General features: G+C 44.8%; 1 protein-coding gene across 2 annotated transcripts in view; it reads left to right on the top strand.

The window, feature by feature from the left end:
- Hunk (hormonally up-regulated Neu-associated kinase) overlaps positions 1 to 27,867 on the top strand; it is a 97,483-nt gene that overhangs the window by 45,734 nt on the left and 23,882 nt on the right. For both annotated transcript variants that reach the window (XM_048346323.1, XM_048346324.1), the window contains exons 3-6: positions 6,206 to 6,261; positions 12,134 to 12,269; positions 17,690 to 17,817; positions 25,193 to 25,328. In XM_048346323.1, coding sequence (XP_048202280.1) covers positions 6,206 to 6,261; positions 12,134 to 12,269; positions 17,690 to 17,817; positions 25,193 to 25,328 — 456 coding nt within the window. The remainder of the gene's footprint in view (positions 1 to 6,205; positions 6,262 to 12,133; positions 12,270 to 17,689; positions 17,818 to 25,192; positions 25,329 to 27,867) is intronic.

Below are 27,867 nucleotides of genomic sequence, written 5' to 3'. Positions count from 1 at the left end.
GAGCCACAGTGCCACTTCTGGCCATTTTCTACATATATGATGCTGAGGAATCAAACCTAGGGCTTCATGTATACGAGCCAAGCACTCTTGCCACTAAGCCATATTCCTAGCCCTTCACGTACAATTTTTAATATGAGGATGTTTCATTGTGATACTTCCATACATACACATAATGCACACTCAACAAATACACTCCTCCACCATAATTCCATCCTTCCCTTCCCTCTTCCATATACTTGTCATATCCTCTTCACCCCTCAGTATCATCTTCCTTTTTCCTCTCCCTCCCAGCTGATAACCCCTCCTAGACAGTCCTTTTATGTTCACATGTCACAGTTCCATTATTGTTCTTCATCATTGTTATCATTGCCATCATCACCATCTTTTGGGGGGAGGGGGTGCTGTCCTGGGGCTTGAACTCAGGTTCTAGGCATTGTCCCTGAGATTTTTTGCTCTGTACTAATGCTCTACCACTTGAGACACAGTTCTACTCCCCCCTTTTTGATAGCTAATTAGACATAAGAGTCTCCTGGACTTTCCTGCCTGGGCTGGCTTCTAACCATGATCTCCATATCTTAGCCTCCTGATTATCTAGGATTATAGGTGTAAGCTACCAGCACCCAACTATTATCATCGTTTTAAGTCTATACAAAAGAGAAATCTAGGTTGGCAGGTTTATTATTTGTTTTCAGTGTGTGAAATACATCATCCCAAACCTCCTTGCTTTTAAGGTTTCTGCTGAGAAATTTGCTGTTATTCCAGTGGGTTTTCCTTTATATAGAGGTAATTTATAACTTGCCTTTTACAATTTTCATTGTTCCTCTTCTTGTTCCGTACACTTAATGTTTAAGACATGATGTGTCTCCAGATTATTCTTTTCTGGTCTGACCTATTGGGTATCGTAAGACCTTCCTGTACCTGAAATTTTCTATTATTTTATTGTGTCGTGTTCCTTTAGCTTTCATCTCTTCTCCTTCTTCTATGCCTATGATTCTTAGATTTGATCTCTTACTAGGACACCAGAAGTCTTGCGGGTTCCACTTATGCTCCTCCCCCCCCCCCACCGTAGTTCTTCACCTGACTACTTTAATACATTTACCTTGTCTTTGAGCCCCAGTATTTTGTCTTCAAACTGATCCACTCTGCTACAGACATTTTCCACAGAGTTTATTTTTAATTTGATTTATTGAGCTTCCTATTTCCAGAATTTCCATTTTGTAATTGGTCATGAATTTTTTGTTTCCTTTACTTTGTTCAGTTGCTTATTTGTTTTCTCTCTGAGTTCTTTTAGGTTATTTGTATCCTCTTGGAATCCTTTTAGCTGCCCCCCCACTCCCCGCCATGTGGTGCTTAACTCTGGGCCTGGATGCTGTCCCTGAGCTCTTCAGCCCAAGGCTAGCAGCTCTACCATTTTGAGCCACAGTGCCACTTCCAGTTTTCTGGTGGTTAATTGGAGATAAGAGTTTCACAGACTTTACTGCTCAGGATGGCTTTGAACTGCAATCTTCAGATCTCATCCATTTAGCTTTTTATATGTTCTTTCATTTCATTGATCATTATTATAATTATGCTTTTGCCTTCTTTGGGCTTTCTCCCTCTTCACTATCCTTAATGTCTGTGACTGTGGGGTTCTTTGACCTCTGGAGATATCATATTGCCTGTTTCCTCATATTTCTTGTGTGCCTGAGTAGAGATTTATGCATCTGGAGCCAAATCATTGGATATATGATTTTTTGCCATTCCTAAGGTTTGGACTCTGGGCCTGAGCACCGTGCCTGGATTCTTTTTTGCTCAAGGCTAGCACCCTACCACTTGAGCCATAGCGCCCACTTCTGGCTTTTTCTGTGGTGCTGAGGAGTCAAACCTAGGGCTTTATGCTTGCTAGGTAAGCGCTCTACCGCTAAGCCACATTCTCGGCCGGCTATATGTTTTAATTGCTTGTGATTTTGCAGTTAGAGTGTTCATAACACCCAGGACTGTGTATGGGAATGTTGTAGTGTGATCTCTTTACCCTGGACTGGGGATATCTCAGTAGCCAATCTTTGGCCCATGTGTACAAGGTATGTTGCCTGGTCCCCCAGTACCACTCAGATAGAGTAGAACTAGCTGGGGTCTCTTATATTTGCATTTGGGTTGGTGTTATTTGTGCTTTGAAGGCAGGGTTGGTCAAGGGTCAATTTCCACTTGTGTGCTGCTTCCATCTTAGAAGCTTCCCTTATTTTATGTACCAGAAGCCTTTGATGGCTGCGTAGTAGTGTTTAGTCTGTGGACCAAATTCCTGCCTGTTGCACTAGTCCTCTTGTTTTTGCACACTAAAGAGAACACAGGAGGCAAAACTGTAGAAGTGAATCTGCACTGGTGTTGGAGAACTGAGAGACTGGACTGCTATGACTGCAGGTGTCAGTTCTTAGATTCTGCTCAGCAGGTTGTCGCCCTGTGGGAAGGCTGACTGAGGGGCAGGTACTGTGTGGGTCCTGGGTCTTGTGCTTGGAACTCTCATCCCCACCTGGCATCAGGCCTCCAGACCCACCATCTAGGAGCCCGGGAATTCTGCTAGCCACAGGGTTGGTGCTGTTTTTGTAGTGATTCTCCGGCTTTAGGCCTTTTTCTCTTCTGGGAGAGTGGGGTCATTGACCTCCTCCAGGCCCTGAGCTCCTGTTGCTGCTTTGAATTCTCAGCTTGCCTTCATCCTTCTCTCACTAGAGTGTTTTCTCCTGACCATCCCCCAATTGCTCCTTGCTATCCAAGCCCCCAGGTGTGACCTGGGCTTACCTGCCTTTAGGCTACTTCCAGTATCTCCTGCCATCTGAGCTCTTGGTGGAGGCCAAGTGCTTTGTTTTCGGACAGCCCCTTTAGGCAACGAAACTGCTCTCACCAGACAGTGTGGAGCTGGTCCTACTTTCCTACTGGTTCTACTTTCACTGCTTCCCTAACTCTCTCTGGGAGCTCTCAGTTTACCCTAGTCAAGGCTTCTCCCTATCTGTGTTGGCCTCCAGTATAACAATCTCCTACCTGAACACTGTAGCTGGGTGATCCACAAATTCCTGATTACAGATTGTTATCTAACCCCCAAGACCCTTGGTTATGGTTCAATCTCACCCAAATCCTGCCTAGTTGCAGGCTGCTAGTATAAATAGATCACTGATCTGAGCTGTAAACCAAGCAGAGGCTAGATCCTTTGTTTTCTGAAATGGGCTTTTAGCAATGATTCTCTTCTTATTGGAGAGGTTGGGGCTGCTGATGGCAAGGCCTAAATAAAAACTTCTCTCTCTTCCTCTGAGTCTTTGATGGTAGACTGACATTTGGACCTTAGCAGGGTGCCCTAATTTTCCCTGATCACTGATTAGTCCCCAGTTGTGGCTCTGTCTCAAAGCCTGCTTGGCCACAGGTTGCTTGTAAGCAGCTAATATAAGCTTGTTCTCCAAGTTATGTCAGTCTCAAGCAGGAGGTCCTCCCTCAAGATGGCACCTCACTGGAGCTCTCCAAGCTATGGGGAGTGAAAGATTTTCTTGTATGATATTGGCCTGTCACATTGGGGAAGCGACGGTCCCACCAAATTCCAGGACTGGGGTTTGTTTGTTTTTCAGATTCATCTCATTTATAGTCTGATAGAGAAAACGACTACTCTGCCCTCTTGCCCAATCACCCACTGTCTGTATTGTTTCATTTGAACTGAAGGGAATGTAGCCTTTCTCAGTCATGAGTGCATTCACATGGACCAAGTCTTTCATCTCATCCAAGTGGTTAGTCCTGGTGTTGGCAGCATTCTTCCAGGTTTTATTTTTGCTGGTCCCAGGGCTTGAACTCAGGGCCTAGCCACCGTTCCTGAGTTCTCTTGCTCAAGGTTAGTGCTCTACCACTTTGAGCCACAGCTTCATCTCTGGTTTTTGAGGGATTAATTGGAGGTAAGAGTCTTTGGGGGACTTTTCTTCCTGGGCTGGCTTTGAACTGTGATCTTGAGCTCTTAACCTCCCAAGTAACTAAGATTACAGGCGAGAGCCACCAGTGCCCAGCTCAGTCTTCCAATTTTGAACTTACTGAGCACCATTGAGCGCTCATTTTCTCTCCATTTGACAACTTAATTTTTCTTCCTGAATTGAAATCTCTCCCTTGGTTGTTCCCATAAGAACAGCCTTCCTGGATACCCTCCTGCTTTCCCAGTGTTCTTTCTCTGTGAATGACAGTGCTCTCAGCAATCTGCACGTCCTGGTCTTTTTTCTCCCGTTCTCTAACCTCACCTTGGGCAGTCACATGACTTTTCATAGATTTGGCTTTTACCTACACTGAAGTTGAAAATTGATAGTTTGCCGGCTCAATTTTGCCTGTAAGGTTGGCCTGCCTAATATTAGCATTTTCAATGTGAGTTTGTTGCCAATATTTAAAATGGAGACCAAATCCAGTGTTCTGGGATGAGCTGACAGTTCTGGGCTGAGCTTTGAGGAACTGTCCATGTTAAATGAGACATCACTCTGTGTTTGTGTCAGACAGCCCTCGCCATTCTTCCCTTTGTTTCTAGACATTGATATAGTCTATCAGCTGACATTTCTGTTTTATTACATAATTATACCATTCAGTTTGTTACAGTAGAGATAAAAGAGAGTGTGTATGTATATATATACATATAAAATTTATATATATATATATTTTTTTTCTTTGTTTCTCTGTTCAAGTGTAGGAAAATAAAATCTGGACCGAGGCCCAGCACAGTGGCTCACAGCTGTAATCCTAGCTACTTGGGAGGCAGAAAATTGGGAAGATTGCAATTCTAACCCAGCCTGGGCAAAAGAGTTCCTGAGAGCTCATCTCAACCATTAAAAAGTTGGATGTGCTGGTGTATACTTGTCATTATACCCTTGTAGGAAGTGAAAATAAGAGGATGATGATCGAAACCAGTCTGGGCAGAAAGTGAGAGTCTATTTGAAAAATAATGAAAGTATAAGGGTTGGGTGTATGTGTGACTGGGTGATGCAATAGCTTCCAGGCAAGCACTAGGTACTAAGTTCAAACCCCAGTACCTGAAAAATAAAAGCTGCACCAAGAATGGAGTCTTTCCAAAATAATAGGATATGTTGTTTTCCGTGTGTGTGTATGACAGATATAATTAATATTCATGATATGTCTGAGTTCAGAGGCTACCACTTAAGACAACAGAGTATATCATCATTGATATAGATGGGTTTGATGACGAATACATTATTGTTCTCACATATGTACTTTTTGTACAAATACATACTAAAATGGGTCTTTAGTTGTCTAGATTCACCACTGTTCTTTACTGGATGTGTAGAATTGCAAAGGTAAGGCGGTAGAGTGGTGAGAATGGATGAATGACATCATCCCTTGTCTGATCAGCTCTCCTCCCCTGCAAACTCCGTTTCCTTTGACCACATCAGATCTGTTTAGCACCAAGGATTCCGACTCGGGTATCTCTGTAGTCCATTATTCAATCCATGATAATGTTTGTTTTCTAAGCAGATTAGTATATTATATATTGTATTATCACTTGTCAAGTTGTCATGACATTGAGGCTCCAGGCATGGTGGGACAGATGAATTAAATCACCTTACTTTCTTCACCAAATCTGTTGGTGACTGGCTGATGTTGCTCCTTGCTCCTTGTGTTACAGTCATGGCCATGTTTGTATCCCTCTGATTACAGGGCCGTGCACACATGACGACGCATTCTGCTTTCTTCTCATCCATGCTGTATTTAACATCCACCTTCCAATTTCAATCTCACTGAAGGACATTTCTTGTGATTTCTTCTGCCATCTTTGTGCTTCCTCTTCTTTGATTTTTTCCCCCTTGTTCCTGGGGCCTGAACTCAGGGCTTAGGCCCTGTGAGCTTTTTTCCCCTCAAGGTTAGAATTCTCCTGCTGGAGTCACAGCTTCACTTCCAACTTTGGATGGTTAGTTGGAGATGACAGTATAAGGCTTTCCAGCTCAGGCTAGCTTTGAACTGCAATCCTCAGATCTCAGCCTCCAGAGTAGCTATGATTACAGGAGTGAGCCCTCAGTCTTTCATAGTGGATGACAAGTGATTATATTGTGTCTTACAAATATTGGCTTAGTGACTGAGTCTGTTTTGGTAGAAAGCTTTATGGGTGGGTGGCCGGTGGCCCCAAAATAGTTCATTTCCCTTCAGAAGCAAAATGTTACTCACTGTTTCCAATGCTTATCTGAAATGTTCTATGGTTTTATTTCAGAGACCTGAAGATAGAAAATTTGCTACTAGATGAAGACAATAATATCAAGCTGATTGGTATGGCTTTTTTTTTTTTAAAGCAAAATTGTCTTTTAAATGTTGTGTTGTCAGTTCTCACCTTTGAAAATTATCTCTACCCAACCCTCAGACATGACTTCTAGATTACCTTCTTTTACTTCTGAGAGTGAATAGTAGTTTTGAAAATAAAAATTAATTCTTTTTTTTTTTTTTTTTTTTTTTGGCCAGTCCTGGGCCTTAGACTCGGGGCCTGAGCACTGTCCCTGGCTTCTTCCCGCTCAAGGCTAGCACTCTGCCACTTGAGCCACAGCGCCGCTTCTGGCCGTTTTCTGTATATGTGGTGCTGGGGAATCGAACCTAGGGCCTCGTGTATCCGAGGCAGGCACTCTTGCCACTAGGCTATATCCCCAGCCCCTAAAAATTAATTCTAATAGAATTTAATAGCTTATTAAAATAATAATTTAAGCATAGTTAAAAAGAGAAAACAAATTAAGATGACAGGGTTTATAGTCATGGGTATAGATTACTTTGATGACAAATACATTTTTTGTCTACATAGATACTTTGCTTCCAAAATCCAAAATAATCTCTTTGGTGGTCTAGATTTGTTGTTCTTTATTCAATATCTGGAATGTGCAAAGGCACTTGGGAAAAACTGGTAGTAAAATGTATTTCATAGTCCCACTTCAACATTTGTCAGCTACCTATTGCTTTGGATTATCTAGTCTGTCCTTATGTTCAGATGATGTGGGATCCTTAGAGGTCTTTTTGAAATTCAACTTAATAAGAAAAATGTCTTAGAAGTAGTGAAAGAAAGCATGGCTCGGGAATGCTTTCCACAGCTTTCTATGGTATATTCCGCTTCTCCAAGAATCGAAGAATGCCTCCAAATAAGGAGGAATAAAACAGGCCTCTTTTTGATATAATCTGTGTGTAGGTCCCATGTGTCAGTGGTAGCTATGCAGAGAGGTATCCCTGGAAGATAAGGAGAATCTACAACAACTGGAAGGGAGCTTCAAGATGCTGAGTCTTCATTGTTTCGTAATTCAGGCTCCACTTGATGGCTTACTCTCAAAAAGCATGGAGGTGTTTTTGTTTGTTTCATTTTGCCTGTATAGAGTTGGTGTTAGCCACAATTTCCACACTCAGATATTAGACAATACTGTTCTGTTCTTCCTCTCTTTTCCTCCTCCCCCCCCACTTCAAATGCAAGTATTTTCTTCCACCACAGTGGCTTTGAAAAGATTTTTATATCAGGTGATTTTTTGTACACCTGAGAGTGACAGTGAAGAGCCACACAGGAGACCCCAGCCTCACAGACGGAGGCTGCAGGGACTCTAGCTAGCTCTTTTGTCTGGGCAATGAAGCACCATTGACTGATGTTGATAGATTTTCCCATTATAGATGATTAACAAGTAAGAGGAAACCAATTTTCACTCCCCAAAGCATTTTATAGAATCTATTCTTAGCAGATTCTTTGGCCATTTGGAGGTTTTCTTTTTTGTTAAATGGTTTTGCTATTGCACTTCAGTCATCCTGAGGGCCAAGTATAGAAACAATGAAATGAGCCACGCTGGGATGCCTTGAAAGAGACTTTTCCAGTTCTGCTTTCGGAGATCTTTGCCTTTCACTAAAGTGCTTTCTGATGGGGGAAAAAGAATAGAGGAAAGGAGACTTTTTTTTAGTTTTTTTTTTTTTTTCTAGTGGGCTGACCTGCAATTTGTCTTTAGAACATGTGAAGGTGACAATGACAGATTTGGCCTAATAGCAGAGATTTTGAGAGAACAGGCTTCCTAAAGAATGGATTTACATTACGTCAAAGTAAGAATAATGTACTTCATCATACAGACAAGGCTGATGGGTCAAGGGAAGAGCTATTCACTGGTGGGTAGTTTCCATATGTCAAAGGAGCAACGCCCATACCATGTTTTTCCTTCTGTTTTACTTACTGCCTCTGTGCTGGTTCTCTCCAGCAGTAGCCCTAGATGATCATGATTGTTTATAAACCTACTCTGTGGAATACGCAAGGTTGAAAAACAGACCATTTCATTGATCACACATTTGCTCAGAAGATTCATTATAAATACCAGCTGCATTTACAGGTAACTCACAGATGGGCTGAGTGATAAAATCTCTCGGAAGAAGCTTATAACAATAATATGAAGAAATTGCATACCTAAATGAGCACCTACAGTTTCCCCCTTTGAAAGTCTGATGGGCTGGGCACTGTTGGCTCATGCCTGTAATCCTAGCTACTCAGTAAGCTGAGATATGAGGATCATGGTTAGGAAAGTCTGAGAGACTCTTATCTCCAATTAACCACCAGAAAGGTGCTGTGACTCAAAGTGGAAGAGCACTGGACTTGAGCTGAAGAGCTCATGGACAGTGCCCGGGCCCAGAGTTCAAGCCCCATGACTGGCAAGAAAGGAAGGAAGGAAGGAAGGATGAAGGAAAGTCTAATGATTGTATTTTGGGGACCAAAATCAGTTCCTCAGAGTTTTCTCATCTAAGCTGGCCACCACTGGACTGGCGTGTAAACAGGTATGACATTGCAGATCATTGGGATTTGTTAGAAGATAAACAGAACAAATCAAGTTTTCAGATCTTAGTTGGCTTTATTTGTGATTCTAGTAGTAGACAGTAGTCTTGACTCAAAATGGTTTGGAATGTAGGGCAGGGCAGGTTGTTGATAGCTAGAGAAAAGGCAGTGACATCCAGAAAATGGAAATGAGATACAGGGAGCCTGATTGGTTACAACTCAGAACTTTGTTACATGTTTGAACAGCTGGCCACTTGTGATTGGCTGAGATTCTGATACTTGTGAACAAGTGTAAGTTACAGTCTCTTTATATATCAGATTAGGTTACAGTCTAGTGTGTATGAAGAATCTTTAAGATTAAATTCAAAATATATACAGAGAAAGCTTTAAGCCGAACTTAAATTGAGCAGGACACAATAAAGTACAGTCATTGAAAGTGACCAAGTTTTAGAAGTGAGGATTCCCCAAACTGCTAAAAAGGAGGGTCTGATAATTGGATTTTCCCATCAGAACTCTCCCAGTAGCTCCCAGTCTCATGACCAGGAAGTTAATAAGCCTTGACTTAAACTTTACAAATGAAAGACACAGAGCACTACCCCAGAAGGCAACTGGGAATCACATTTACTTGGCAGAATTCGCATTCCCTTCATTTCCAGGGAGGAAGGCCCTGTATCTTGTGCTTTTTTGCCTCTGGGTTGAGCCCTGTAGATCAAAGTTCTCCACTGACTCTTTCTATAAGTTGAAAACCCTTTGAACCTCATTATCTTCAAAGGAATTACCTAGTTGTTTTCCAGAGGTGATTATAGCTATTATCGTTTCCTCATAATAGTTTGTATTTCTTTGAAAGAATTCAGTTTAAATAAATTTACTTAAGCCATGTTTCAAATTAACTAGAATTACCAGGTATAAGGTTTGATTTAATCAGGATTTTTTTTCCCTCTTCCAAAAAGGAGGTGGGGGTGGGAGGAGGGGTTGGCAATTTAATGTTTGGTAAATTTAGTATAATCTTAAAATGGAAAAGCCACAACTTAGGACAATTTTATGCTAATAGCATTTACTTAGGCATTCTTTTAAGATTCAATTTCTAGCTCTTTGAAAAAAAAATGGACCGATAATGAGCTTATGTGTTTACTAAGTCTAATTGAAGCAGACCTATGTGACATTTCTGGAAGGCAAATTTCTCTCTAGTTTCATGATTCTAATTACAGGCAGATGTGTAAAACTGTAATAATTTACAATTACGAATGTGAAACATGCAGGCTATTTCTCGACTGTGTATTTTTAATCAAGTTCTTTTGGCCAGATTAACCCAAGTCACTTCACACGCAGTTCTAACCTGGTTACTCTCCGAGATCCTCTGATAATTTCTCTTCTTAGAATGTGTTTAAGGCCAGGCTTGCAGGGACAATGAGGGGTCCTCTGGCCTCTTATCCCTCCCCTCCCTGCCCTTCTCAGTAGACTGGACCTGGAGCATGGAGGAAAGGGAGGAAGAAGGCCATGCCTTGCTATTGCTCTTCCCTGCTGACGGTACAAACGGAGCCATTTGCTTTAACCTCAGAAATCTAGAGATGTGTTTTTCTGGGACTCGTAGGAATCAGATCGGGCCTTTAACAGGGGAATTCTGGAAGCTTTCCTTAAAATGTCACTACTGAACCTTTATCCTACGGGGCTGTTTTTTTTTTTTTTTTTCCACTTTTCCCCAGGTAGGCACAATGGAAGCAATCCTCACATGTTTTCTTATTATAAAAATACCTTTTTGTCAGTGATATTGCAGTCTGAGATACTAGGGTCTGAGAACAGAGTCCTTCAAGGGATTTGTAACATATCTCCTAAGATGGGACCCAAAGACCCTCTGTGGCCCCCCACAGGGCTTTTCCGTGGAGGCCATGGGAAAGGAAGTGGGAGCTGGGGGCAGTGAAGGGAGCAACAAAAGACAGGAGGAATGAGGACAAAGGAGGGGGAAATGAAGTCACAACAAAACAAGAGTTCAGTGTTCAAACATGTAACATTCCTGGTTGGTGGGTTGGCCAAGCCATGTTGTAAGAGTCTGTGCTGAAGAGTTTAAGTGATTTTCAAAGCCTTAACTTCGTTTTCCAGCTCCACCTGAGTGGAGTTCTATTAAAACTGTTGTTACAGTCCGTCCCCCGTGTGTGTCTCCCCCCCCCCCCCCCCCCCCGCACTGACTGTTGGGAAATTTCCCCTTGATTTCTATTTGCTTCATGGTGTGTGGATTCCTGGTACCCCCCCCCCCCCCAGCCCCCCTGTGCTCTTTGCTGCTCCTTCCCCCAGCTTCCCTACAACTTTCATTACCTTTCATGCCCTTTACAGGTAGAGACTTGCGGAGAGGAGGGAAATGCAGTCATGAGAAATGAATAGTGCTGATCAGAAAGTACAGGGTTTTGTTCCCGCCTAGCCAGTCTCTGACTGCTAGAGCCAGGCAGTCTGGGTGTCTTCTCTCCGGGGGGTAGGACCACAATATTTACATTGGGCTTCAAAGGATGACCTGTGATCTTAATTCTGAGATCAACGAAGATAGCAGCAAAGCACTCCAATAACACCAACAGTGCTGGGTTCCCATCCCTTGCAGTATCTTTAAGATCAAAATTAACACAGCACAAAAGACATGAGACCCAGAGTAGTTGGAGATGGATGGAACTTCTCTTTTATTCATCTGCCAAGAATAAAGCAAAACATCACTCAGTCTAATTGGCATCAACCTTTCTCCTGGCATTTTTTTTTCTAGCCACTAACATACAAGGCTGTTTGAATGGTTGGTTCATGTTTTTTGTTTTGTTTTTTTTTTTTTCAAATCATACCGTGTGCCTCATATATTTGGGAGACATTTCTTCTAAGAGAATTCTGAAATGAAACATAGAGATGAGGTTTGCTATGAGTGGCTAGATCACCTGTTACTGTAGACAATGATGAAAAGAATCAGCTAGAAAAAAAAAATGTATATCTCTCTCTCTATCGAGTCGACTGTTCTCCCAGCTCCACTGCGAGCTCCTTCTTCCTCCCTCAGTCCTAGAAAGCCAGAGCCTTCCTCTCCCTGAATGACTCATTTACAAGGCTGGATGGAAGTGTTTCGGTTCAGCAGATGCTTCGCTCGAGCTAGATTTTTACAGGGAGGCCTGATGTAAAAATGTTCCAGTTAAAATCACCACCTGACCTGCTTTTGTTTGGAGACTGGGACCTAGGGGTTATGGCTTGCAGCTGTTGACTTCTCTCTGGGACGTTAAATTATGTGTTAGCTGGAGAGAACGTTTCCTGCTGTCTCCCCTCCCCCCCCCTGCTTCTTTTTTTTTTTAAAATTATTTTCCTTCTCATTTCTGCAATGTTTTCTAATTCTGCGATGATTTTGTCCTCTTTCAGACTTTGGTTTGAGCAACTGTGCCGGAATCCTGGGCTATTCGGACCCGTTCAGCACCCAGTGTGGTAGTCCTGCCTATGCGGCCCCTGAACTGCTGGCCAGGAAGAAATATGGCCCCAAAATCGACGTCTGGTCCATGTGAGTTATTGAGTTCATAAAAGTCAGTGTTCTCCCCTGCTGTCTCCCCTGCTTCTCATCTATGACCTGATTCTTAGTGTCTGAGGAGGGTGAATTTCGAAGGGGCGCTGCAAGGCTCTTTCATGGAGCCCTCCTTCCTTCTCTCCTCGTTCCAGTCTTTTCTGCATACACTGCCAGGGAGGCCTTTACCTAACTCCACGGAGCCTCCTGGGAGAGAAGAAAACCCAAGTCCTAGCTGTGACTGCCAGTGGCTCATGCCTATAATCCTGGCAACTCAGGAGGCTGAGATCTGAGGCTTGTGGTTCAAAGTCAGCCCAGGCAGAAAATTCCACAAGACGCCATCTCTAATTCACCAGCATAAATCTCTAGGCTGGAGGCATGGCTCAAGTGGTAGAGCACCCGCAAGGAAGGGGAACAAGTGAGAGGCCGTGAGTTTAAGCCCTGGTATTGAAAGGAAGGCAGGGAGGAAAATAGGAAGAAAGAAGGAAGGCAAGGAGGGAGGGAGGGAAGGAAAAAGGAAGAGAGGCAGGATGGAAACCAGGTTGTGCACCCCTAGACCTTACATTTGAGTTCCATCAGCCACTGTGTCCTCACCTAAGAGTCCGCCATAGTTTCCAAGGCATCAGCATAAAACTGCATTGTGCTTCTTCCCACCTCCTCTCTTCCCATCTACCTCATTCCCTGAAGAGTCTGAAGAGACTCCTGGTCTGCCCTTCCCCGTGTCTGGGTTTCACCTGCTCTGCCCTTTTCCTGGAATGCCATTCCTAGCTCTTCACCCATTCCCATATTCCAGCTTCAATCTGGGTGCTGCTGCAAACTCTTCACCCTCCCAACCAAGGGGATCCCCCAAATCTCTCCTTACCCTGCCCGTGTCCCCCGTAGCACCTGACATTGCCATTTGCTTTCCAGTTTGTCAACCTCTCCATTGTCTTCTTCCCCAGTCATTAAAACCACAACAGAGCAAGCAGGGGCCTCATTCATACTCAGTGGAAAGTTATGAAAGGGACAATGTATGTCTCAAAACAGAACTGGGGGGGGAAGATACCACGAGATCCTCCCAGCGTGCCGAATGCCTAGTGCTGGGAAAGCCGGGGTACCTGATGGAAGGGAAAGAGGAGTTGGTAGGTGAGGGAGGAGCAGGTGGCAGTTTGGGGTCCTACTCTCCAGGGGACAGATAGAACTGCGTTGCCTCTGTGGTTGGTGCTGAGGCTCTGCACGGAGACTGGGCTCCTTTCGGATCTTCAAGTCCAGAATGCCAGGAGGGGCGGAAGCCAGAGCTGGGGCGGGGCATCTGGGCTCAGGCTCCCAGAGTCTACAGAGATACACAGGGACACGAAAGGCCAGGCTGCCTAGAGGTTGGCCCTTGCTTGCTCTTTGTCCTTCTACCACACAGCCTGCCCAGGGTGGGGGAGGGGGTGGCACTCACGTTTGGAAACGACGGATGCTCCATTTCTCAGTGTTAATCCCCATAACAAAAATAAAGGATCTTGTCCCTAGCAAACTTTCTCCCTGTCTCATGCCTCCTACCACGTGCACTGTCTCCTTCCAGGACGCTGGACCCAGTAAGTGGGATTCTACTTAGAGGTAATGGTGGGATGCAGAACCAGCCGGGAAGGATGGAGGTGATCCTAGATGAGCGTTTCTGCCATGTCGGGGGCATGGCCTCTGGCCAGGGATCAGCTCACCTCCCTCCCCATGCTGGCTTATGCTATATTTGGGTTGCTTCCAGGTCAGCTGGCCCTTTCTGTGATAGCCTCCACTCAAATGCAGTTTTCTTACACCCCCTAGGAAGTGACAGATAGCTGCAGGTGCTCTGAAAAGCCCTCTTGAGGCAACGCACTTGAGTCCTGGTAAAATAGTGTTTGCAAAAGCCCTGGATGCATGGCAAAGCGGCACGTATTGGCACTGGCCCTTTTTAGCTCATGGCAGCGCAGTTCTAGGGAGATGAGAAAAAGAAGGGGGGAAAAATCCAAGGGATTCACTCACAGATGGAGTAAAAAGGCCAGGTGCTAGTGTACCCCCTTTCCCCCTTGCCTCTCCCCTTCCTCCCCTCCCCCTTCCATTCCGTTCCCCTATCCAGTACTGGGGCTTGAATTCAGGGCCTCAAGTGATCACTTAGCCTTTTTTGCTCGTGGCTGGTGCTCTACCACTTGAGCCACACCTCTACTTCCAGCCGTTAACTGGCCAACTGGTTCATTGGAGATGAGAGTCTCTTGGATTTATCTGCCTGGGCTGGCTTCAGAAAACAATCCTGATCCTAAGATCTCAGCCTCCTGAGCAAGTAGGATTGCAGGTGTGAGCTACCCGCTCCTGGCTTTCTTTTGCTTTTGACATAGTGTTTTCCTATTGTCCAGGACCCTTTTAGCTTTCATCATCCAACAGTGACTCAACCTTCCTTCTTCCTTTTTAGGCACTGGTAGTAATTACTTGTTTTTGTCCCTCATCTCTGTCTCCAGTCAGTATTTCGTTAAAGCGATCCGATTCTTAGGGCCAGTGTCTGCCACGGAGAAGCTAGCGAGCCCCTGGGCCATATTTCAAAAGATCCACTTGGAAATTCTGGACATGTTTTGAAACTCCTTGTAATTCTTTGGGATTACAGAGGCTTATAAGCTGCATTCCACATTTCTCCCTTGGTATTCTTGAATACTTGTGATATGTCAAAGGGACCAGATTTCTCTTTCTCCGGATACTAAACATGGGAGAAAACTCTAAGGGAGAGGAATAAAGATTCCCGATCTGCTTTCCCTTTTACAATCTCCTAGGACTGCTGAACATGACTGTTTTTGTGATAGAGCACTAACGTAAGTGAAGTCTTTTCCCCACTTAGTTTTTTAATGATCTTTTACGAGCTGGGCACTGGTGGCTCAATCATGTAATCCTAGCTACTTAGGAGGCTGAGATCTGAGGGTTGAGGCTCAAAGGTAGTCTGAGCAGAAAGATCCTTAAGATTCTTATTTCCATTTAGCCTGGAGAGAGACAGATGTAGCTTAAGTGGTAAAGCACCAGCTGTAACATCTAAGGCCCTGAGTTCAAGCCCTAGCACCAACACAAAAACAAAACAATACCAAGTCTTATAAAACAATAGGCCACATGTATTGTACATTTATGGAGCATTTTAATTTTTGTCTCTGTCATCGTTCAAGAAGTAACTACAGTAGTACTACTGTTCACATTTTGTAGGCAAAAGACCTTAGGATGGGAAAGCGAGGTTTTCTTTAAGCATTTGTGACTTGTTTTGTTGATTATTAACTCCATATAGAGTACTGGGATTCTGGGGTTGGCACTGGGGTGATGTAATCAGCTGCCTTCTAGATCCTGTTTGGGTCCCTACATTCCCTGGTACCATCTTTAAAACAAGCACCTTCGCTGCAGTAGGTGGCTCTACGCATGCCTTGTTCATTCCTGTCTCCATTTCTCAGTTAATGTAGGTCAGCTCCCCATCCTCATGTCCAGCTAGTCAGAAATATATAGGCTTATATACATCATATTCCCTATCTTCGTGTGTGTGTGTGTGTGTGTGTGTGTGTGTGTGTGTGTGTGTGTACACCCTGGGGCTTGAACTCAGGGCCTAGATACTGTCCCTGAGTTGTTGTTGTTGTTTTACTCAAGGCTAGGGCCCTTCCACTTGAGCTCAGCTCCACTTCCAGCTTTTTTTTGATGAATAATTAGAGATAAGAGTCTCACTGTCATTTCTGCCCATGCTGGTCTTGAACCAAGATCCTCAGATTTCAGCCTGAGTAGCTGGGATTACAGGCATGAGCCATCTGTACCCAGCTTCTTGTGCATCTTTAGAAGTTCTCTGTTTCCCTTAATCTACTCATTTGTCTGAAGTTTACTGTTTTCCTACCCCCTTTACTGTCAGTACTTATCTATCTGTGTTCTTGCTGATTGTCTCTTTCTCCTAAATATAAATCCAAGATGGCGACCTGCTCCGGCTCATAGTACCCAGCCTTTGTAGCATTGTGTGGGGGCAGGGAGGCATGCAGCAAGAATTCATGGAATGAAGCTTTGTGTATCTGTCTCCCAAATTGTGCTGTAAGTTCAGAGCAGAACCTGGTCTTAGCCTGTGTCTGAAATCTGAGAACAACTGAAGCCAGAGCCTCTGGGCTGGATTACCTGTTATTATCTTTGAATGTTGAGATTCAGAGGCGTCTAAGTGGAATTAGACCTCTAGGGTCTTCATTTCTATCTGTCTCATTGGATTTGTTTTGACTGGAAATCCTATTGCATTTCATCTCCATCAGGAAATCTCATTGGAATGGTCAGGAAAATAAAATCTTCTAAGAGGACTTTTCGGTTCTGCAGATTGGCTTTGGAGATAAGCAGGGAAGCCCACTCAGAAAGTATTCTCAGCCACTGCTGAGATATTGGGCTGGGAGCTGCTGGCAGAGATTTCATGAGAAATAATAAAATAAGAAAGAACACTGAGAAGGATAAAAGTGAGCAGAATTCAAGAGAAGGGCTGGATGTTGGTAGTTCATGTCTATAATCCTAGTTATGAACAGGAGGGTTGCAGTTCAAGGCCAACCCAGGCAGGTTCAGGTATGGGCTTGGGCAAGAAGCAAGGCCTCATCTCAAAAATAACCAGTAAAAAGCAGGGCCGACATCATGGCTCAGCAGTAGAGCATCTGTCTAGCAAGTAAGAGGCCCGAGTTCAAATCCTAATACTAAAAGGAAAAAAAGAAAAAGACTGACTGACTTTGTTTCAAAGGCCTGAGGGATAACCTGTTAGGCTGGTTAGCCTGGGATTGGTGCTCCCTTGTGGTTTTGTTTGGTTATCTTTTGGTCTGGACTTCTCCAGGGTAAATCTAATAAACCATACTGGAAAAACCACATCATAGTAGGACTCCTGAGAAAAAGAAGGTTTGGTGAGGTTAGCAAGAAAGTCACAGAGGATGGAAAGCCACTCGTGACTATAATCCCAGCTACTGAGGAGGTTGAGAGCTAGAGATCCTGGTTTGAAGCCAGCCTGAGAAAGCAAAACTCCATGAGACTCTTATCTCCAATGAACCAGCAAAAATCTTGCCTAGAGGTGTGGCTCAAATGGTAGAACACCAACCCTGAGTGAAACAAAGCTGAGCCATGCTGGGCACTGGTGCCCGACACCTGAAGTCCTATCTACTCAGAAGGCTATCTGATGATCAAAGTTCAAAGCCAGCCTGGACAAACACGTCCAAGAGACTCATCTCCAATTAACAACAACAAAAAGGCATACATTGAGCTGCGGCTTATGTGGTAGAGTGCTAGTCTTGGGCAGAAAAAGCTAAGGGACAGCACCTAGACCCTGAGTTCATGCCCCAGTACCAGCATTCGCATGCACGCGCGCACACAGCATTGAAACTGTGGCTAAACATGTGTCTATTTTGTCCTCCCCCACCCCGGCCCTCTCTGCTCTCAAGCTCTGGTCTCTTCTTTTTCAGCGGTGTGAACATGTACGCCATGTTGACTGGGACCCTCCCTTTCACGGTGGAGCCTTTCAGCCTGAGAGCTTTGTACCAGAAGATGGTGGACAAAGAAATGAACCCCCTCCCTACCCAGCTCTCCACAGGTGAGCACCTGGTGTTTGGGTCCAGTTAGGAAGCAGAATTTCGTCTTGCCAATGTGGTCACCACTGTCCTGGCTGTACATTTCTTCCTGCTGTTAAGACATGGATGGCTTTCCATCTCTAAACGTCCCTCCCGTCCTCTGACCTGGTCCTTTCCTTTTCCACTGCAATTCCAAAGTGCTGACTTTCTCCTTCTGCACAAAACACAGTGGAAGAGGACCTTCTATTGTCCACTTGGAAAATAATTTATTTATTTACTTATTTATTTTTCCAGTCTTGGGGCTTGAACTTGGGGCTTGGGCACAGTCCCTGAGCTTCTTTTTTGCTCAAGGCTAGCACTCTACCACTTGAGCCACAGCGCCACTTCTGGCTTTTTCTGTGTATGTGCTACTGTGGAATCAAACCCAGGGCTTCATGCATGCTAGGCGAGCACTCTGGTTTTTTAATCACAGGATGTTTTCTTTACTTAATTCCCTGTTACTTTTCATTCCAGTTGGGCCCTGTGATTTGTTCTATGAGTTTCTGAGCTTCACATAAAGCTTTTAACTGTACATAGGTTCCCTTGCTTTGTGAGACTAAATTATCAGGTGTGTTTGCAAAGTCTTCTCAAACTTTTATGGGCTTCATGTTTCGTACTAAGGTTTGGTTTCAGATCCAGGAAAATAGTAGAATTTGATCTTTTATTTGGTTCACAGGTCACCTCAGAACTCAGGTCTGAGGATCATTTAATTCCCTCTTAGAAGAAACTCAGCTCCTCTGAGATGAGGCTTGACCTCCCACTTCCTAACAAAGGGGGGGGATTATTTAATTTTAGCTAATGATTCATGGTTAAAATGTAGCATTTTCTTTGACTACTGTTAGGGCTTTTTCCCCTTGAGTTACTACTTGCCAATGGAGTTTAAGCAGGAAGGAGTCTCGTGCATAATTATCTACTTCTAGTCATACTGTCTGTCACCTTTGTGAGGGAGAAAGATACTGTAGAGGTCAGAAGGGAGGAGGCATTATGATCTTGGTAAGATAAGTTAGAGTCAGTGTCCTGGAAGAATTGCTTATGCACAGAGAGCTATAATGCTTAGAGTTTGAGTTGTGCAAGATGTTGATGGAATTGTTGTCTGGAACTGTCGACATTATTAAAAGTGCGGTGCTGAGTGGAAAGCTCGTTCCTTCATTCACCCACTCATCCATCTATCCCATAGTTTATATCCATTCATGTATTCCACAAACAACCAGTCGTGCCAAACATGTTCTAGGTCTCAGGAAGACAGGGACTACTACGCTAGATGCAGTCTCTACTCCTGTGGAGCTTATACTCAGTGGAAGACACAGAAGCACAGACCTACTAGATAGCTGGTGGTGTAAGTATGCTAGATTGAATAAAATGTTTCAAAAATGTTGTAATAGATAGTGAGGTGAAGGACTGTATGGCCTTCACACAGTCTTCTATAGAAGTAATATAATGTCTAGCATTTGACGTCACCATCAGGAAATTAAAGTTGGCAAAAGCCATGTGTGTGTTAGTGTGTGTTGAGTTTCCATCATGGGTTGATTTGTGATGGCTGTTGTGCTCATCGTCATGTAGAACTCCTCTACAGCCTCTTTAACCTCTCCCCAACCACTGTCCTGTGTTCCATCTCTACGGCATCTTCAAAGTGATACATAAATAAATGTCTGTTTCACTCACTGTAACATCTTTGAGTTCCATCCAAGCTGTTGCATGTGTTAGAACTTTTATCTCTTTTTTATTGCTGAGTAGTACTCCCCAGTGCGGCTGTACCATACCTTGTTTCGCCACTCACTCATTGAAGGGTCTTTTATTTTCCCCGTTTGGGGCTGATATGAATGAAGCTACAGTGAACGTATGTCTATCCATGTTTGTATGAACATGATTTCATTTCTCTGAGACAAATGACAGAGAATGAAATTGAATGAACACTGGGTCAGATAGTAAGCACATATGTAGTTGTACAGGAAACTGCCATACTCTTGTTCAGAGTGGCTGCACCATTTTGGGGGTCCCTTTGGCCACTCCCATTGGTAGCCCCTTTCTAAAATCACAAATGTTGCTGTCTCTCAGAATAATTCTGAAGCTTCTTTCATGGTTCAGACCCTCCCTTGCTTGTCCTCAATGAGCCATAGCGCAGGACAGTAGGATGTTGGCACCTTGTATCTAACAAAGGCAAACAGAGCTCACCCCGAATCCACGGAGACCCTGAGGGGCCAGAAGAGTGTTGACCTTCTGCCTTCTCCTTGGGCTTGTCAGGATAGGCTGGGTTCTGCTGCAATAACAATCCACCCCCAGTTTTCAGTAGTTTGAGACCAGGAGGATTTGCTTCTCACACAACTACATATTTCCTAGGAATTGGATCAGGGATTGAAAGGGTTTACCAATTCCAAGGGTATGTTTCAGGCCAGTGAAACAGCTGGCATTTCCAACAAGGAAGGGAAGAGAAAGAGGAGGCTCTCACCAATGAAATTTCCCACAGATCCCTTCCACTCATCCCTACTAGTTTTCCAAACATGGCACATGGCTTGCTTTCATGTCACAAGGATGGTCACGAAAGATGGACAGCCAGAGGTGCTTGTGACCAGAACTAGCATAAGCTACCCCCAGACTGGGAGCAGGAATAGGAACAGGCAGTGCAGCCAGGCAAGACGACAGGTGCGTGAATAATACACGGCAGAAGGCCACATTCCTCCAGTGCTTGTTTTTACTCCCAGTCATCTTACCTAGCCTTCCTAGACTGCTGAGTGTTTCTCCACTGGGAAAATTAAATTTATCCTTAAAGAAGTAAAATGCGCATGCCATAAAATGTTTTTAAGAAAAGAGTCCACAGGCAGTTGCACAGAAGAAATGTTAAAAATGTTCCAAGCCATTTCACCGTCCTCGGCGTTGGTGTCTGACTGCACATAGCTCCTTCCTGCTTTACGTTTGGCCTTCCTCTATGTATGCTTGTGAAAGATCTTCAGATTCCTACTAGACTTGGTGGGTTGTTATTGTTTCATCTGACTTGTCAAGCATGAATTGCATTTCTAGATCTGATGTCTTCAACTTAATGATCTGCCCTCCACCCCTTTAACTATTAGGATGTATAAATATCTCTCCTCAACTAGGGCCTCGGTTCTCTGTGCCAAGTGTCAAGTGTAGTGTTTGCACATGATGGATCCGTGTACAGAGACTTTCCACGGCTGACTGTGGTGACCTGGGAAGCAGCCGGCCCACCAGTTCATTTGACCACTAAAGGTGGACATGCAGGAGGATTTAAGAGTTGTGCATCAGCTGCAATTATTTCAGGTGTAGGGTTCATCTGTGGACTTTCTGACTACTTCCTATTTTTTCCCTACTCTTTGTACCCTACTAAGTGTATCTCCTCTCTCTTCTGAAGCAGCCTGGTCTACCTTTATATTCTCTCATGATACTATCTGATTACATCCAGAAATACTCGTTTCTCAGTAACAGGAGTTTGCTGTCATTTATTGAATGACCAGGTATGGGCTTATCTCTTATTATCTTGTTACTCAACTGTACAAGGTAACTATTATTGTTCCCAAATTACCAATGAGGAAACTGAATCTCAGAGGGCTTAAATCTGTCTCTCTCTCTTTAATTATTTTGTTGAGTGTAGATGTAGCTCTCCTTCTCGCCCCACTCCATACACAGGATCTGAGAGTATTATCTACTACCTTTAGATCCATGTGTTTTAAGTCATGTCAATCTAAATTGAAAAAAAAAATCCATCAGTTTTATTGCCACTCTCTAACACATATCTATATTAATGGGATGATTCTGTCACTCTTATATGGCATCTTTAAATTTATTATAGCCTGTGCTCTTTAAGAAGGATTTTTTGCACATTCAAGTCTAAAGCATGCAGCATCGTTGCCCTTGTAAATCCATGCAGTGTGTTCTCAAACAATGATAGACTTCGTTTCCATCACGTAAGTTGGCAAACTCAACTCTGGGGGCCTGTCCAGTTCCCTCTCCTGGACAGTTTCCTACTTCTGCAAGCTAGCACTTGTGTATCACTAAGTAGTGAATGCCTTTCAGAGCCTGAACATTTTTCAGACTGTTTCTTCTCCCATCATCGCATATCAGCGATCGCATCTCTAAGACATTCCTAGCAGTCACCTCCAATTAAGAGGGTCTTGTGCCATGAATTCCATCAAAGTGAGGCAGGAGGATGGAGAGCACTGGGAAAAGTTGAGCCAGCACTGGGTAAGATTTCCAACCTTAGCCAGACAAGCTCTCAGACAGTTCTGTCGTTGGCAGGTGGGGAGGAGGCAGCTTGCAGCGGGATGGGCCTCCACTTGCAGCTGGTGGGCTGGGCTTACTTGAGAACTTAATGGCTTTGTCTCTCTCCTGCAGCCTTGGCTCTGGTCATGGCATTTAAGCTCAAACAAGCCCAGACTTGGGAAGGCTGACACCTTGCAGAGGAAACAGGGCTTTGCACCACCTCAGTGTGACCCTGGGATCGCATCCATGTCTCTCACCCTAGCTCTGCCAGGCTGAGTGCAGAAACCCAAGGTTGGCTCTGAGGGTTGGTGGGTGGCTTGGCTTTCTGGGACAAGAGGCGTCTTAGTCATAGGGCTTTTGAGAGCTTTGCACAGACTTCCAAGAGCTCTGGGGGCCATGTCCAAGTCCTTTCAGAATAGCAGTGCAGGGTTTGTGAGAACTGAAGAAAGAACATTTGTCAGCAGAGACTTGAACTAAAAATTACCTGGGTTCATCAGTTTGTGAAACTGGGGAGAGCTTGGTTGTGAAAATAGAGCAGAAATGTACATCTAGTTTATCCTTCACTCTTCTGCTTAATCGTACTCCAAACAGGTTCTCAGGAGCTCAGCAACCTGAAATGGGTTCATTAGGCTCGTGTCTTTTCCTCTTCCTCTTCCTCTTCCTCCTCCTTTATCTTTCTCCTCCTCGTGTGTGTGTGTGTGTGTGTGTGTGTGCGTGTGTGTGTGTGTGTGTGTGTGCGCGCGCATGCGCACCTGGGGCTTGAACTCAGGGCCAGGGTGCCATCCCTAAGCTTTTTTGCTCAAGACTAGCACTCTGCCACTTGCCACAACTTCTGCTCCAGCTTTTTTGGTAGTTAGTTGGAGGTAAGAGTCTCATAGACCTTCCTGCCCTGGCTGGCTTTGAAGTATAATCCTCAGATCTCAGTCTCCAGAGTAGTTAGGATTACAGGCGTGAGCTGCCAGCAGCTGGCCCTATCTTTTTCTTTTAGTCAATAAATATCCTAGTTAAGATCCAAGTTATGGTTGTGATGTAAGGATGTTAAAGGGAGGAAGAAAGAAAATTCTAAAGCCAGGGATCTTCTCTTTTGGAGATCCATTTGCTTTCCATACTACTGAAGAACATTTTAGGAAAGTTTCATTTGGAAACTAGGCCATCAAGCTTACAGTATCAAATATACCTCTGGACTGTTACACTATCCATACATATATTTTTGCCTTTTACATTCTTTTTTTTTTTTTGGCCAGTCCTAGGCCGTGAACTCAGGGCCTGAGCACTGTCCCTGGCTTCTTTTTTGCTCAAGGCTAGCACTCTGCCACTTGAGCCACAGCGCTTCTTCTGGCCGTTTTCTGTATATGTGGTGCTGGGGAATCGAACCCAGGACCTCATGTATATGAGGCAAGCACTCTTGCCACTAGGCCATATCCCCAGCCCATGGCTTTTACATTCTGAAAGGAAGATGACCTTGTGGCCTCATTAGACGTTCCCTGGAGGAGTTCCCTGGGGGAATGCCCTCCTACGGGCTGTTTGCTGGGAGCTTATTTTATAATCTCACAACTGGCCTTTCTTGACGGCCATCTGTGAGATGGGCCTTTTCATAAAGCTAGTGAATTGCACTCGCTTGAAAACTCCATGGCAACTGGGCACTAGTGGCTCACACCTAATAATCCTCATTACTTAGGAGGCTGAGATCTGATGATAGTGGTTCAAAGCCAGCCCAAGCAAAGTCTGTTACTCTTATCTCCAATTAACCAGCAAAAGGCTGTAAGTAGAGCTGTGGCTCCATCCTTGAGTAAATAAAGTTCAGGGACAGTGCTTAGCTCAAGCTTCAGTACTCTTATGAGAGAGAGAAACAGAGAGAGAGAGAAAAAGTAAGAAGAAAAAGTCATTCTAAGATAATGATTTTCCATGGAAAGAGCCAGAGTTAAGGATGGGATTTGAGCACTTGGATCTTTTTTTTTTTTTGGCCAGTCTTGGGGCTTGGACTCAGGGCCTGAGCACTGTCCCTGGCTTCCTTTTTGCTCAAGGCTAGCACTCTGCCACTTGAGCCACAGTGCCACTTCTGGCCATTTTCTGTATATGTGGTGCTGGGGAATCGAACCCAGGGCCTCATGTATACGAGGCAAGCACTCTTGCCACTAGGCCATATCCCCAGCCCCAAGCACTTGGATCTTCTTGCTTCTTCCTGGTTGTTCCGCCTCCCATCTTGGGAACATTTTCTGCCCATTTGCCTTCATTTTTATTTTTCATTTATTTATTTTTATTATCTTATTTCATTTGTCAGTCCTGGGGTTTGAACTCAGCGCCCGAGCACTGTCCTTGAGTTTTTTCACACAAGATTAGCGCTCTACCACTTTGAACCTCAGTGCCACACTTCTAGTTTTCTGGTGGTTTCACTGGAGGTAAGAGTCACACTGACTTTCCTGCCTGGAATGGCTTGGAACTGCAGTCCTCAGATCTCAGCCTCCTGAGTAGCGAGGATTACAGACGTGAGCCACGGGCACTTGGTGCTTTTATTCTTTTTTTTTGTTTTTGTTTTTTTTTTGCCAGTCCTGGGCCTTGGACTCAGGGCCTGAGCACTGTCCCTGGCTTCCTTTTGCTCAAGGCTAGCACTCTGCCACTTGAGCCACAGCGCCCCTTCTGGCCATTTTCTATATATGGTGCTGGGGAATCGAACCCAGGGCCTCATGTATACAAGGCAAGCTCTCTTGCCACTAGGCCATATCCCCAGCCCCATGGTGCCTTTATTCTTATGTATACTTCTTTGGCTCACTTCTAAGCAGCCAGAGAAGACCATAGGTTTTATTGGGAAGTACATCGCCCAGGGGGACCAAACTCAATTTTAGCCTGTTGTGCACAGTAGCACTTCTTGGGCAGGTACTTAGCCTCTGGATAAGTAGCACCTCTTTTTTAAAAAGGTAGAGACAGGAGGCTTTTCAATCCTTACCTTTTGAAGAGATAGGGCTGAACCTGTACTCTACAAACTATTGAACTGAAGCCTGTCTCAGACACTCAGAGAAAAATCACCCCAACTGAGGCTCAGGAGGGGCAGGCCAGGTGCTGGGCCGCCCTGAATTGCGCTTTGCAGTCTCTGCATCTGCGTTCAGCCTGTAACCTGGATGTGTTCTTTCTTTGCCAAATGTCTTCCAGGGGCCATCAACTTCCTTCGCTCTCTCCTGGAACCAGACCCCGTGAAGAGGCCAAATATCCACCAGGCACTGGCAAATCGCTGGCTGAATGAGAATTACACGGGCAAAGTGCCCTGTAATGTCACCTATCCCAACAGGTAATTCGGCACACACAGAGGGACAGGGCTTGTGCCTTCAGCCCCAAGTGGTTGCACACAGGAGCTATGCGGAGGAAGGCGAATCTGCCTTGTCTCTTGGCTGTCCTCCCCAGCCTCTGCAGAGGTGCATCCACACACCAGACCAGCTCCTGGAGCAAGAGGAAGTTCATACAGAAAGGGCCGTCTTGTGCGGGGTGCCCTGCGGGCGCGGGGGTGGGGGTGGGGGCGCCAGTCTGGAGGTGGTGAGTGGAGGTTGAATTCCAGGCCACTGCTCATTGCCAAAGCTTGCTTTGAGGGGCTAGATGCTCCCCAGGGGCACTTCTTTCCAGTTTACACAGAGAGGTCATTTAGACAAATGAGGGCCCCAGGGTGTGTGTGTGTGTGTGTGTGTGTGTGAAGAAACCTTAACTCAAATCTTATAGTACCAACTATTTCAAACCATTCATTAGATTCCCGGTCTGCTTGATTCTTCTTGTCATGGTCGTGGTTGTCCTTGTCACCGTCCTCCTCCTTCTCTCCTTCCTTCTTCTTCTTCTTCCTCCTCCTCCTCCTTTTTCTTCTTCTTCCTCCTTCTTCCTTCCCTCTTCCTCTTCCTCCTCTTTTTCCTCCTCCTCCTCCTCTTCCTCCTCCTTTTCCTTCTTCCTCCTTCTTCTTTCCCTCTTCCTCTTCCCCCTTCTCTTCTTCCTCCTCCTCCTTTTCAGTCTTGGGGCTTGAGCTCACACACCTGGGAGCTATCCCTGAGCTTTCGTGCTCAAGGCTAGCTCTGTCATCACGGAGCCACAGCTCCACTTCTGGTTTTCTGGTGGTTAATTGGAGATAAGAATCTCAGGGACTTTCTGGCTTTGAACCTTGATCCTCAGATCTCAGCCTCATGGGTAGCTAGGATTACAAGTGGGAGCCATCAGCACACCCTAATCTTGTTTTGTGCTGCTTCTTTTAGTCCCAACCCTGTCTTAAGGCCAGGTCCTGTGGATTTCTAGTGGAAGTTTATGTACTAGCAATCCACAAGAAGAGACCTAGAAAGCAAGGCTGCACATAGCCCTCTCAGCACAGGGATATGGAGGGACCCTTCATGCAGCCCTCATTGAAGGGGCCTGGCTCGGCTGCTGCCTACAGATTGGGAGGAGAATGAGGAAACGCTTGCTCACGTGTCTTCCCTACTTACTTTGCTGCTGAGACCCAGTCTGAGAGAGGGAATGAGGGTACTACCATGGTTGCCACTGAACACAGAGACCTCCAGGTGCCTTCTTCCTTCTTTCTTCAGACCTACGGAGGCCCGCACGTTCAACCAAGCTTGGATGAGGACTAGGGAACCCTTTACCAATGGAGAGATGGGAGGCTGAGGGGGGAGAGGAAGGGTGGGGGGTAGGCAGTGTCCCCTGTGGGTGTATTTCCAAAGTAGCTAAGAAAGTCTGGAAGTAGGGCTGGGAATATGGCCTAGTGGCAAGAGCGCTTGACTCGTATACAGGAAGCTCTGGGTTCGATTCCTCAGCACCACATATATAGAAAACGGCCAGAAGTGGCGCTGTGGCTCAAGTGGCAGAGTGCTAGCCTTGAGCAAAAAGAAGCCAGGGACAGTGCTCAGGCCCTGAGTTCAAGGCCTAGGACTGGCAAAAAAAAAAAAAAAAGTCTGGAAGTAGCCACTGGTTCTCCAGAAAGCTGAATCACCGAGTTTGCTAGGCAAGACGGGCGGCAGAGTGTTGTCTCGAGATGGAAAGTTCTAGAAGAACTTAAGGGCTATATAGGTGGACTTCTTCAAATCTCCATCCCTGCTTCTGGGTCAAATTTACTCTTACCCCAGTCATAGAGGAGATGATTTTGCTCTGTTTCCATCTCGAATTCTAGCCTTTGGCTCCTGGGTGGTAATTTAGACCAAGTCTAGGGTAACTTGGGTTAGTTACTAAGGGAACCTGGAAATAGTTGCTGTTTTCCAACACCTGCTCAATTTGAGCCAGAATGTGAAACAGACACCAGAAATATTATCCCATTGTGAGAGGGGGAACAGAGCTGAGGGGGCCAGGCCTCGTGACCCAGGGCTAGCAGCACGCAGATTTGCTTTTTGTTAAGGGAGGGACTTTATGGCAGCCAAATGAGTCATTAAGCTAATGTAATCACCTTCTAAATCAGCATAATCACTCCGCTATACATGCCAGCTGTTGAGGCAGTGGAGCTGGGGTTAGAACTGCAGGGAGCACGCTCCCCTCCTTGGCTACATCTTCACTGACAAAGAATTACAATGCGACATGTTATCTTGTAGTAGCTTTTCTACAACAGTGCAGATTTCGATACATTAAAACTTTTAAGTAAATTTTCTACACTGATTTAGTCAGATTGGTACTTTTGGCATTTGAATTCAGTGAGAAAGGTAAAGACTCAACATACAACCAGTTAGAAGGATGGTTAAAAAAAAAGTTAAGATGTTGTATATGAAAGAAAACATCAGCATGCTGAGTTCTGTTTGCTTACGTTTCATTGCTCATATTACACCCGAGACAAATCAAGTGCTTCATTTTTTTTTTTTTTTTGGCCAGTCCTGGGG

Source organism: Perognathus longimembris, chromosome 5, assembly GCF_023159225.1.
Source record: "Perognathus longimembris pacificus isolate PPM17 chromosome 5, ASM2315922v1, whole genome shotgun sequence".
Taxonomy (NCBI): domain Eukaryota; kingdom Metazoa; phylum Chordata; class Mammalia; order Rodentia; family Heteromyidae; genus Perognathus; species Perognathus longimembris.
Note: the sequence above shows the minus strand (reverse complement) of the source record. Positions and strands in the feature narration are given on the sequence as shown.